Source organism: Canis lupus, chromosome 29 (assembly GCF_048164855.1).
Source record: "Canis lupus baileyi chromosome 29, mCanLup2.hap1, whole genome shotgun sequence".
In the NCBI taxonomy this organism is placed as follows: Eukaryota; Metazoa; Chordata; class Mammalia; order Carnivora; family Canidae; genus Canis; species Canis lupus.
Genome location: NC_132866.1, coordinates 15,561,204 through 15,573,006, shown reverse-complemented (window position 1 = coordinate 15,573,006; position 11,803 = coordinate 15,561,204). Strand labels below are relative to the sequence as shown.

Sequence of the window (11,803 nt, the reverse complement as noted above, 5' to 3'; positions counted from 1 at the left end):
TCCCCCTGGTCCTTCTCTCCACCTCCCCCTCCTCTTCTACTCCTACTCTCCCTTCCCCTCCTTCCCCCTTCTCCTTCCCCTCCCCTCGTCCTCCTTCCCCTGGTCCTCCCCCCTTCTCCCCCTCCTCCTCCTCCTCTTCCTTCTTTAATGATTTATTTATTCATTTGAGAGAGAGCAAGCACTTAAGCAGGGGGAAGAGGCAGAAGGAGAGGGAGGGAATCTCAAGCAGACTCCTCCGCTGAGCGCCTAGCTACAAGCAGGACTTGATCTCAACATCCTGAGATCCTGACCTGAGCGGAAATCAAGAGTTAGCCACTTAACAGACTGAGCGCCCCCCCCCCCCCCCCCCGGCACCCCAGGAATTTTATTTTTTACATTGTGCCTTGGCAAACTTTATACCTTTTTTTTTTTAATGCGAGAGCAAATTATAGGACTTTGTTGAATAAAATGGAAGCAGTACAGATTCTAATGTTTCATGGGCAGTAGGCACACTCTTGCAGATGTTTAATTCCAGTATTATATCTACTCGTTCTTTTGTTACGTTTTCCTTATACTTTGTTACCTATAAGTATGGGTCATATAAGGGATGTTGAAGGGAAGAATTGAATTAAGACCAAGCTTTGTGGTGTCATCAGAGTTGTTTCCTATATAGAATTGTTTTCGTTTGGCCTGATTTGTTAGCTAAACTATAGCTTTTTTGATCCTCAAAGTAATGATTACCATTCTTTCTCTCAGATAGGTTTCTGATAGGATCAAAGACATAGCCTGGCCTTCTGGTTCATCTGTCTCTAACAGCTGATGTTTCTTGTTGAAACTTGGTTAAAACATTGTTTCAAGGCTGTTGCTAGGCCATCCTCTAGAAGCCTCTCACCCAGATGCAGACGTTCTCATTACTCCATTTCTGTATTGCTTTCATTGGTCTATTCTATATTTATGTTAGCTGGACCAGGCTTTCTCAAATGCCATTGTAACCAGCTGTTAGAATTACTTTGGAAGGTAATTCTTGTAAAAGATACAAATTACAAAGCCGCACATTCTGATGCCAGCGAGGTTTGACACGCACTGACCAAAGCCACTCTTATTAATGGTCATAGCCTCCATTAACACTTCTGGCCTCTCCCTATATTGGTTCATGTTGTGCTAAAAATCCTCGCCCTTTTTTGTCTATAGGAATCCTTCAAGGCCCAAAACAGAATTTTGTAGCTAGAAAAGACGTTAAGAAATATTCTTCCATAAATGTTACCAATAGGGTGAGCCAGATTACATTACATTTACATTTACAGTACATTTACAGATTACATTACATTTCCAGTGTAGTAGAGGTGGTAGGTATGTCTTTGAACTAGAAAGAGGTAAATTTGGATGCAAAGGGGCGAAGTAGATTTGTGGGCCTTCATCCTCTAAGAAGTGTCAAGGTGAAAAATACAGAGAGTTCTCCAAAAGTTTTCTATAAATTTATAGATGAGAGATCCATAATGAATTGCAAGTGAAAGGTGAAGGGTTTGAAGCTTGGGCCTGTCCTTATGGGCTTGTGCTAAAGCAGACAGCCGTGCCCTTCCCAGCATGGTGATATAATTAGAGAGTGGCATTAGGACTGAGTTCCAGACAGACTGTGTTCTGTAATTATGTGGTTGGGCCAGGCAACCCAGCACATCCTTTTGGTCATCTATTCTGGCTTCTCCATTATTGCTTTGCTTCCCTTCTTTGCTTTGTCCTCTCTTTTCATTTTCTTTTGCTCTGTTTTTTATCTTCTCCGTGTCAGTGGTTATAAGGGAAGTTTGGTGGGCTTGGGAGATGTAGATCAATAGAATAGAACTGTTCTCTCCTTTCTCATTTGAAGTTCAGTAGCCAATAGTATGTCAATGTATGGATATATGGATATATGTTTAACAGTAATAATAATAATAATAATAACTTATTGTCAGAGTGCCTTGTAATTTCCAAAGCACTTTCAGATAACTATTTCAGTTGATCTTTACAATAGGAAGATGAGATGGTCCAGATTAGGATTTTCTTTTTTTTTTTTTTTTAATCTAAATGCTTCAGAGTTTAAGAGGTAATTTAACTGTTGCCTACTTCCCACATAACCTTTTGTTAAGCTTAACTTCCTGAAGGAATTGAGGGTTTTGATTTGGAGAGAAGGGCAGCAAAAATAGATAGTTTGGGAACTTCGTGTTCTTAGAAGTAGCCTTTTGAGAGGTACTCCTGACAATAGGTAGCTGGGGGGTACCAGCAAAGAATACCAGGAAATAGAGAATTAGAAATGAAGTCAAGAACTTTTAAAACTAGCTGCCTATATAAAAACTAACTTCTTTTCATTATTCCCTGACATCCACTACTACTAGGAATTTTTAGGGTTTTCAGGGCTAGCCTAGATATTTGCTCAATGTGTAAAAAAACTTTTTTTTTTTCCTGTTAGAAAATGAATTCTAGTTTCTAAACTAATTTTGGAATACTATTTCTTTGTAATTTAGGGAGTGTCTGCACATTTTTAAGTCTGTTCTTTGCTAGTAATGTTATCTTAATCTGTTAACTTTGTACAATATTTTTTGTTTTGAATATTCCATCCCTCCTATATTTATGGAGATCTTACTTCATTTGTCTACTAATTGCCATTTCTCATCCCAATTACTCTCATAGAAGCTGGAATGCCTTCTCCAGAATGGACCAAAAGGAAAAAACAGACTTTGAAAATTGGACATGGAGGGACACTAGACAGTGCAGCCCGAGGAGTTCTGGGTAAGAAATATGAATGGAAGCTTGATGTAACTATCACTTATTATAGAAAGAAATAATGAGAACAGATAAAGCCATGCTGTTTTCAGTCTATTTTGGAGTATTTCAGATCTCCATGGATTTATAATGCCATCTTCTAAAGAAGCCCTTAGAATGGCACAAGGTATACAAAGCTATTAGAAATAGTCACTTGCGTGTGTAGATAGGGCTTTGAAAGGGTTTGTATCTGTAAAGAAAAGAGTTAATGCAGTAGGTCTGAAATCACTATGTTTAGAAAGGCCTGCTTGCATGGCTTGCCCTTGGCAGGCATCTGGAAACTTGGATTTTGAGAGGGTTCCCACCCTTCTCTATCTGTTGACTGGTTTGCTGTGCCTTGGCTCTTGGTGTGAAAAGTGTGATGTATGGTGACCACCTGCTTTCCTTTTAGAAGTCTGAAATTTTGTCCCACTTAGGCAGGTGTGCCTGGGTAATCATCTTCAGCCTCTCCAATTAGGAACTTTGAGAACTGAATTTCTGATGGACTTCCCTGAGTAGGAGCATTGCCCATGTGTTGCTGCTTTTTTACATTTTGGAGAAAGGAGCATGCTCAAGTGTCCCCTGTCATAGGAGAAGAGAAAATAAGAAAGCCTGTGTGTGGATTTCACTGGTGTTTTTTCCATTATGATCTTGCTATGTAACATTACTATGTCACTGTGGTAAGTCTTCAGTGTATATGAATCTTGGTGTTAGGGATTCCTGACAAGATATTTGACTCTTATTTTTGCCTATATCAAATTTAATCTCTGAGATCAGCCCTCTTGAGAAAGTGAGCCGTATGGTTCCTGAGAGAAAGTAACACTTTCTTTTGAAGATATAGTGAGCATTATTGCTTCTGGAGGCAGATTGGTGGAATTGATTGACAGGAACAAAAGCATTTATCCTTTTTTCTTCTCCTTCTCCCTCCTCCTCCCTCTTCCTCCCTCCCTCCTCCCTTCTTCCTCCTCCTCTTCCTCCTCCTCCTCCTCCTCCTCCTCTTCTTCTTCTTTCTTCTTTCTTCTTCTTCTTCGCCTCTGGTAGAGGTTCTAAAGTTTGCAGATTGCTAAAGTGTGTATCCAAAGGCTAGGGTATGTTTTACAATCTTTTTATACAACTCTATCCATAGTCTCAGAAATAAATATGTTGGGTTTCTTGTTTCCACATCCTAGAAACAAACTTCTGTAGGACAATGCTTACTTTTTACATGGTCTGGTGTTTGGTAATTTATTCTATTTCATTTTTTTTAATGTTGATAATCCACTAAATTGATTTCATGATGCTCTAATAGGCTGTGATTCATGGTTTATAAAATACTGTACTGCAGTGTCCAATCCATTTTATTAGCGCTAAAAATTTTGATACAAACATTAGATACAAACCTGGTCTAAGTTATCCAACGGAAATGAGTGCTTATTTGGAAGTAAAGGATAATGTTGGTGAAGAAAATTCTGTTTCTCAAGAAAGTTAGAAATAATGTTTGATTTGAACTTTCTAAGATTACAGGAAAAATATTTTTACTGAAGATTTAAATAAGTTAAAAAAAAAACACAAATCCATTTTCCAGAATTAGAGAACTTGAATAGGCAAATTCTGACACCTTAAAGTTATTGTTTCCTACTGTAACTAATGATAATCATTTAATGAGCAACTTGCTAAGTGTGAAGTCTTTCAATTAGGACATGCATAACTTACATACTTAAGTCCTCTTTTTAAATCTATAAGGTAGGTGTTATTATTCCTAATCTTACAAAATGAAGACTCAAAGAGAGTGCATTGTCATAGTTTGTAGCAGAGTCAGGGTTTTGAACCAGAGCTGCTCAGTTCCAGAGCTTCTGCCCTAACCTGGTGTGGCAAATATCTGGGCCTCCTGCCCTCCTCCCCTGCCCACTGCAGGGTTACCTAGCAGTCACAGCATTCTTTGCTATTGGTCCTAAAAGTGACTTCAGTTTTTATTAGTTCAGCGCTCCTTAAGTTGAAGCCTATTTGTGGTAACCATTCTGTTCTACTGTTTTCCAAGGCACAACACCAAAAATATAAGAAGAGACAGGATAAGGTCTGCTGTTGATTTACATATAGACCAATTGTATTAGTTTCTGGTGGTTTTTATTCATTGGTATGCAGAAAATAGTGATATTCAAGGCGATGAATAAATAAGTTTATTTTTTACCCTACAGCTAAGGGATTTTGTTGAAATTTACATTTTAGTCTTATGAAAGGCTGGCATTTGACTAAGATTTGTATGGGTGGAAGAAAATGCATTGGAAATAATTTCCTATTTGGAGGCTTAATATGTATTTATTACCCAGGGACTTTATGATGATATAATCTGTGCATATATCAAATTTATTAATTTTTCTTCTAATACCTGTAGTTCCTGATGAGGAAAAAAAATTTTTAAATGTAGGTATTTTGTCACAGAATAAAGAGTATTTGTTATTTAAATTAGTAGTTCTGGAGACCGTTAGAATTTGATTTTTGCTGTATCGTAGAATAAACACTGTGTTCTAATCATCATGAGTTTGTGAACTAGCTGCTTTATTTACCAAATACAGCCTAGGAATATCTATAAATAACTTCTCTGAATCTCTACTTGTTTATCTCTTGAAAGGGTAATATCTACTATAACTCTCAGTAGGTTTATTGAAATATGAAAGATCTATAATACACAGATATATGCTGTACTCTGTCAAGTGCTTTATAAAGGCATTTTTTAAAAAAAATAAAACTGAACCTGTGTGCGAAAAAATATACTTTTACTTTCAAAACGTAGACTGTTTTTGCTGGAGTTTTCCTGTGCTATATTAATGGTACAGATTTAAGAAGTTAGCTGACAATTTAAGATATAATCTGAAATTTGGGTTTATAATTCTATTAATGGAATTAATCGTCTTTCAAGATGATTGCAAGGGTGTTGGAGAATTAGATAAATGGCAATAGAAACTTCTAACTGCAAAAGCTTTGGAATTACATGTATCGTACCCTTGCCTGTTCCAAAGTGGCTTTCCTCATTTAAAGAAGTCTGTCTTACGATTTGAGAATAGAATACTAGGGCATTTGGATAGGTTTGGAGACAGTTTTTTACAGAGAAATATTTTAGCACAGAAAATTTGGGAGATGGAGAAAGAGAGTGGTATTGTGAGACAGGGGAATTGGAGCCATCAGAACCACCACCATGACTGTGGGAAAGAGCAGCAAATGCTGCAACACATCGATTATAGGATGAGGTGCATCCTACAAGATGGCCGGATCTTCATTGGCACCTTCAAGGCTTTTGACAAGCATATGAATTTGATCCTCTGTGACTGTGATGAGTTCAGGAAGATCAAGCCAAAGAAGTCAAACAAGCAGAAAGAGATGAGAAGCAAGTCCTCAGTCTGGTGCTGCTTCGGGGGGAGAACCTGGTCTCGATGATGGTAGAGGGACCTCCTCCCAAAGATACTGGCATTGCCCAAGTGCCACTTGCTGGAGCTGCTGGGGACTCAGGGATCGGCAGGGCTGCTGGCAGAGGAATTCCAGCTGGTGTTCCAATGCCCTAGGCTCCTGTAGGACATGAGGGCCATTCGGAGGGGTTGATGGGCCATCCCAGCAGGTGATGACCCTGCAGGGAAGAGGCACTGTGGCTGCTGTTGCAGTTGCTGCCACCGCCAGCATTGCAGAGGCCCCGACCCAGTACCCACCTGGCCTTGGGGGTCCTCCCCCACCTATGGGCCAGGGGACCCCGCCTCCAGGCATGATGGGCCCACCGCCTGGCATGAGGCCTCCCATGGGCCCCCTGATGGGGATCCCTCCCAGTCAAGGAACTCCGACGGGGATGGGCATGTTCCTGCCGGAGATGCGGCCCCCTTCCCCGGGCATGTGAGGCCTCCTTTGACCCTTGGCCACAGAATTATGGAAGTAGCTCCACAGAGGCGTGGGCCCGATTACCACAGACATGTTTGTTATGCCGTTGTTCTTAGAGTCTCACAAGATTGTCTGGTTTCCCTTTCAGGGCCCCCTGCCCCGTGAATGTGCTCACCAAGGCCTTAGACTCATCTTGGCCCTCCTCAGCTCCCTGTCTGTTTCCCGTCAGGCTGTGCACAGTCCTTTTATTTCCTTGTCGCCTGTGAAACTGGTTTATAATAAACTCTTAAGAATATTAAAATATGGGGCAGCCCCGGTGGCTCAGCGGTTTAGCGCCTGCCTTCAGCCCAGGGTGTGATCCTGGAGACCCGGGATCAAGTCCCACATCAGGCTCTCTGCATGGAGCCTGCGAGCCTGCTTCTCCCTCTGCCTGGGTCTCTGCCCCCCCCCCCTCTTTCTCTGTGCCTCTTATGAATAAATAAATAAAAATCTTTAAAAAAAGAAAAGAATATTAAAATATAAATAAATAGGGCAGCCCGGGTGGCTCAGTGGTTTAGTGCCGCCTTCAGCCCAGGATGTGATCCTGGAGACCCGGGATTGAGTCCCACATCAGGCTTCCTTCATGGAGTCTGCTTCTCTTTCCCTGTGTCTCTGCCTCTCTCTCTCTCTCTCTCTTTCCCTCTCTCTCTCTTCTCATGAATAAATAAATAAAGTCTTTAAAATAAATAAATAAATAATTGTGAGACAGTGCATGGCAAATCCTGTTATTCATTCATTCTCTCCATTCTTCCCACTTTTCAAAGTGTTGTGTCTCTGCTCATGCCTTTCTTTTGGACAAACTGCTCATCTCTTTATTATTAGAAATCCTACTGACCTTTCCAGATTTGGTGGAAATGCTCTCTTCCTATACAGCCTGTGCACCTTGCTTTTTTATGTTAATGTAAAACTTTACATTCTATTCTTTCTTTTGTTAACTCATGAAGGGCTGAAACCAGGTCTTACTTGTTCTGTGCCTGTATAATAAGTACTGAATAAAATGTTAAGTGATTGAATGTTGAATGATTGAGAAAAACCTGAGTAAAAATTCTGTCAAATAAACTGTCCCTTGAATGAAAAGCTACTGGTTGGGTGGGCCTCAACTCCAGATAATCTTTCTACATACCACTTTTGTAGTAGACTTCCTAGAATTCTGTTTTCACTAATCACCTAACTTCAATGGGCCTTGGTTTTCTTGGATATAAAATGAGAAAGTTAAGTTGGGTAACTTTAAAATGCCTTCTATTTCAAACTGTCATTCTGTATCACTAACCTAGCAGAGAAATCAGCATTCCAACCATGATAAAGTCAAACATGTGAGTCTATTCTAAGACACCTGTACTCTGGTTGATAAACCCACTATGCTCATCCTGAGAATCTATGCAGTTTGTTACTTTTTTAGAACATGCTTTTCTCTATTTCAAATTCTAAACCTCCTTTAAAGCCTATCTCAAGCTCTGTTTGAAATGCTTGAATGAAGCATTATCTGGCCTCTAGTGGTTCAGAGTACTCCCTTCTTTGACCTCCTGCAGCAATTCTGTGTTCATTTTGACTCTTAATCATATACTATCTTATTGCTATTTAGCATTATTTACTCAATGATTCATGCACCATTTTTTTTGAGCACTTGTAATTTCCCTTATCTATATTTTATTTTCCCTGTGAGATTTTAAACTCTTTCAAATCAGGAAATGTTCGGTTCCATGAAAAGTATTGTTCTTGGGACTGTGTGCATAGTAGCTGCTCCAGAAATATTGACTGGGGATTCTTATTTTTTTTTTTAAGATTTTTATTTATTCATGAGACACACACATTATTCATGAGACACACACACACACAGAGACAGAGAGGCAGAGACACAGGCAGAGGGAGAGGCAAGCTCCATGCAGGGAGCCTGATGTGGGACTCCATCCTGGTCTCCAGGATCACGCCCTGGGCTGAAGGCGGCGCTAAACCACTGAGCCATCTGGGCTGCCCAAGGCTGGGGATTCTTGAATGGGATGAAATTGCATTAGATCTTTGTTATTATTATACAGAGTTCTCCCTGGACAGCAGCAGCTATCATTTACATAATATGATGCTCAACAGAGGATACTAAAGGCAATTTTTTATCTTAGTCTTTGAACTAATACGATCTATCATAGAAGCTTAGAGAGGGTTTGGGATGGCTTTATGTAGGGGTTGAGATTTGAGCTGGATTTCACAGGATGGATTTTGAACACTAAAGAGTTGGTGCTGTGGTCATTGGGACCCTATTGAAGACTACTGCTTTGTAGTGTGCAGTACAGATAATCAGAAATGGTTATAAAATGGTATGAATTGGAAGAGAAAGGGATAGAATGTAGAACAGTCAGGTTGGTAGTGATTTAGGCTAATTTAGGCTTATGGCAGTGGGAAAAAAGCCTAGATGAGTAAGGTGGTGGAAGGATGAAAAGGAAGAGGGGTCTACTATTAGCCTGGTCTGAATTTTAACTCCACCATATACTAGTTGTGAGATGCTGGGCAAAGTTCTTAGTCTCTCTCAGTTTTCTCATCTTTAAAATAGGTATTATTTTTTTAGGCTTGTTATAAGGATTAAATGAGCTAATAAATGGAAAGCATTTAAAGTAGAATTTGATACATGGTAAGCTCAATGAATGATATCTGCTATAAATATTCATGATAATTCTTTCAGCTGCTCAATCATTTCTTGTTTTGTTTTCCTTGTAATTTCTGAATTGTGGTGTTTATACTCTGTTGTTTTTACAAAATTATACCCATGGATGAGAAATAGTTCAATTATTATAAAAATTTGCTTTCTGTTAACTGAAGAAATGATTATAAACTTTCATTCTTGTGTGGGGAAATGTGTTGTCATAAGGGTAAATGATGTTTGAAATTGAAGAGATACTTAATACATGGGTTGTGTGTTGTACTTAATGTATAGTCTGTGTGACTTTACATTCTCCAAGCTCTCCTTTTACCCTGTATTCTTCCTCTGTGTTTGGTTGATCTGTTATGTTTCTGTTTTCTTGATTGTATACTGCTGGACACTGATCATCAGTAAATGGTTCATTAGCTATGATGAGGACTTTTACTTTGTTTGATAATAAACTGTATCAAAAGGGTTTATCATACTGTGGTTAAATTGTACCATGAATTTTTCACTGATCCTCATATAAGATTACAGGAATTCCTCTGAGATTGTTCTAAAACTTTTCATTATATAGTGGTCTGGATTGAGGTTTCTATCATGTTTAACACTTTGTGAGAAAAAAGAAAGTGTCCCTCACATCTCTTCAGAATTTCTAAGTTACAGGACAAGTTCAACTGATAGGAGTGATAGGAGCCCTCTTGTTATGCTAAATATGTTTTTTCAACTTTATATTACATGTGCCAGAAAATTATGACCAAAGTATATAGATAATTAGAAAATCTAGTTTTCAGAATAGAATGTCATAATATCTCTTTCTTTGATTTATAGTGGTTGGAATTGGAAGGGGAACAAAAATGTTGACCGGTATGTTGTCAGGGTCCAAGGTAAGAACACTGGAATACTTTTTATTTTCTCTTGAATATTTTTCTTAATGACCTATGTTTTGGATTTTAATAATTAAAAAACTGTGTATGTTGCATTTACAGGTGTTATTCCAAGTATTAATTAGGTCTGTCATGATATCTGAGATTCAAAATATTGAAACTATAAATTGGAAATTCTTTTTTTTTTTTTAATTTTTATTTATTTATGATAGTCACACAGAGAGAGAGAGAGAGAGAGAGAGAGAGAGAGAGAGAGGCAGAGACACAGGCAGAGGGAGAAGCAGGCTCCATGCACCGGGAACCTGACGTGGGATTTGATCCTGGGTCTCCAGGATCGCGCCCTGGGCCAAAGACAGGCGCCAAACCACTGCACCACCCAGGGATCCCTAAATTGGAAATTCTTAAACAAATTGATTTATGGAATCAGAAACTCTGTAGTGCTTATAATTTTAAAAAATTATATTGTCTTTTTATGTATTTCTTAGATGAAAGAGAACTTAACAGATCATGAATTCTATTGGTAGTTTTTTTTTAAACCTTGGAATTTTTATAAAAACAAAACCATTAAAAAAAAAAAGAACAATACCATTTTGTAACCCATACACTTTTCAGCAAACAAACAAACAAAAAAAACAAAACTGCTTTGTTCAGCAGTTACAAAATGTTTATTAAAGACAAGTGAAGCTTTCTAGGAGATGGTAAGTTCTGTCATTCATCTGTGAGAGTAACCTTGGCTAAATCAAAAAACACTTTTTGAGGCACTTGATGAGTAGGGAGAGGAAGGTTTACACAGAGGCAGGGAGAGTTTGTAAATCTGTGGGTAGCTTCAGGCATTCACTGGGAACCCTCCTGCAAAGCACAACGGTAGAAGGAGCATGAAACAGAGGTCAGTGTGTCAAAGGGGTTAACCTCTCTGGGCTTCTCAGTTTTTCCTTAGGAAGAATGATTTGATCCCCTTTAGGGTCTCTTGTGGCTCTAAAAGAGACAATCTTGTCTGTATTCTAATTAGCAGTGAGATGCTGGTTATAATAGTTGGGGCTAGGGATCAGTGAAAATGCCTATGCAGGAAGATTAATAAGCCTCTAGGTAGAGAAGAATTTTAGCAAGTTCCTGGACTTTTTATTTGTTTTAAAACCCTTACTCTAAGTGGGATATGAATAGTTGTAAAGTGAATTTGTCTAAATTGTTTCTTAAAATATGTAGATGGTCAAAGACCATTAAAAAAAAACCTTCCAGTTTATTGCAGACTGATGACATTTATAAAATAGAATTTAAATGCTCTGGCAACATCAAATTGCTAAATAAGTTTCTAAACATGCTCATTTTCTGAGCTTATCTCATCATGGATACTGGCTCGTGGAGCACACTTTGAGTGGCAGTGGTCTAAGTAAGCTTTTCTTAAAATAAAAAGCCCTCGAGAACATACTGTCTTTGACATCCCATTTTAGTTATCAACTGGAATAGAAACCTGTGTCTTTCAGTTGGAAAGGATCTTTATACCTTAGATAAATGGAAAAATTTCAGTGTGTCTTGCTGTGTAATCCTTAAGATGTTGGTGTTGAAAAATCAAAATTTTTTAATACAAAAATTGTGTTAAATGGCAGAGTTTGACTGTTAATTTGTACCTTCTGCTTAAATAATTACGCATGTAATTTAG

General features: G+C 38.6%; 1 protein-coding gene, 2 long non-coding RNA genes and 1 pseudogene across 5 annotated transcripts in view; 2 read left to right on the top strand and 2 right to left on the bottom strand.

The window, feature by feature from the left end:
- The window catches only part of LOC140620830 (uncharacterized), a 144,340-nt gene that overhangs the window by 64,908 nt on the left and 67,629 nt on the right, over positions 1-11,803 (bottom strand). The window lies entirely within an intron of this gene.
- The window catches only part of TRUB1 (TruB pseudouridine synthase family member 1), a 39,009-nt gene that overhangs the window by 1,383 nt on the left and 25,823 nt on the right, over positions 1-11,803 (top strand). The window contains exons 2-3 of the mRNA XM_072805199.1: positions 2,641-2,739; positions 10,091-10,146. Coding sequence (XP_072661300.1) covers positions 2,641-2,739; positions 10,091-10,146 — 155 coding nt within the window. The remainder of the gene's footprint in view (positions 1-2,640; positions 2,740-10,090; positions 10,147-11,803) is intronic.
- Positions 1-11,803, bottom strand: part of LOC140620828 (uncharacterized) — a 29,753-nt gene that overhangs the window by 13,994 nt on the left and 3,956 nt on the right. For 2 of the 3 annotated variants that reach the window (XR_012020552.1, XR_012020551.1), the window contains exon 3: positions 10,796-10,995. The exons of the other annotated variant lie outside the window; for it this stretch is intronic. This is a non-coding gene — a long non-coding RNA (uncharacterized lncRNA). Of the gene's footprint in view, positions 1-10,795; positions 10,996-11,803 lie in introns of those variants that run through there. 3 annotated transcript variants of the gene reach the window in all.
- LOC140620827 (small nuclear ribonucleoprotein-associated protein B-like) lies at positions 2,762-7,046 on the top strand (annotated as a pseudogene).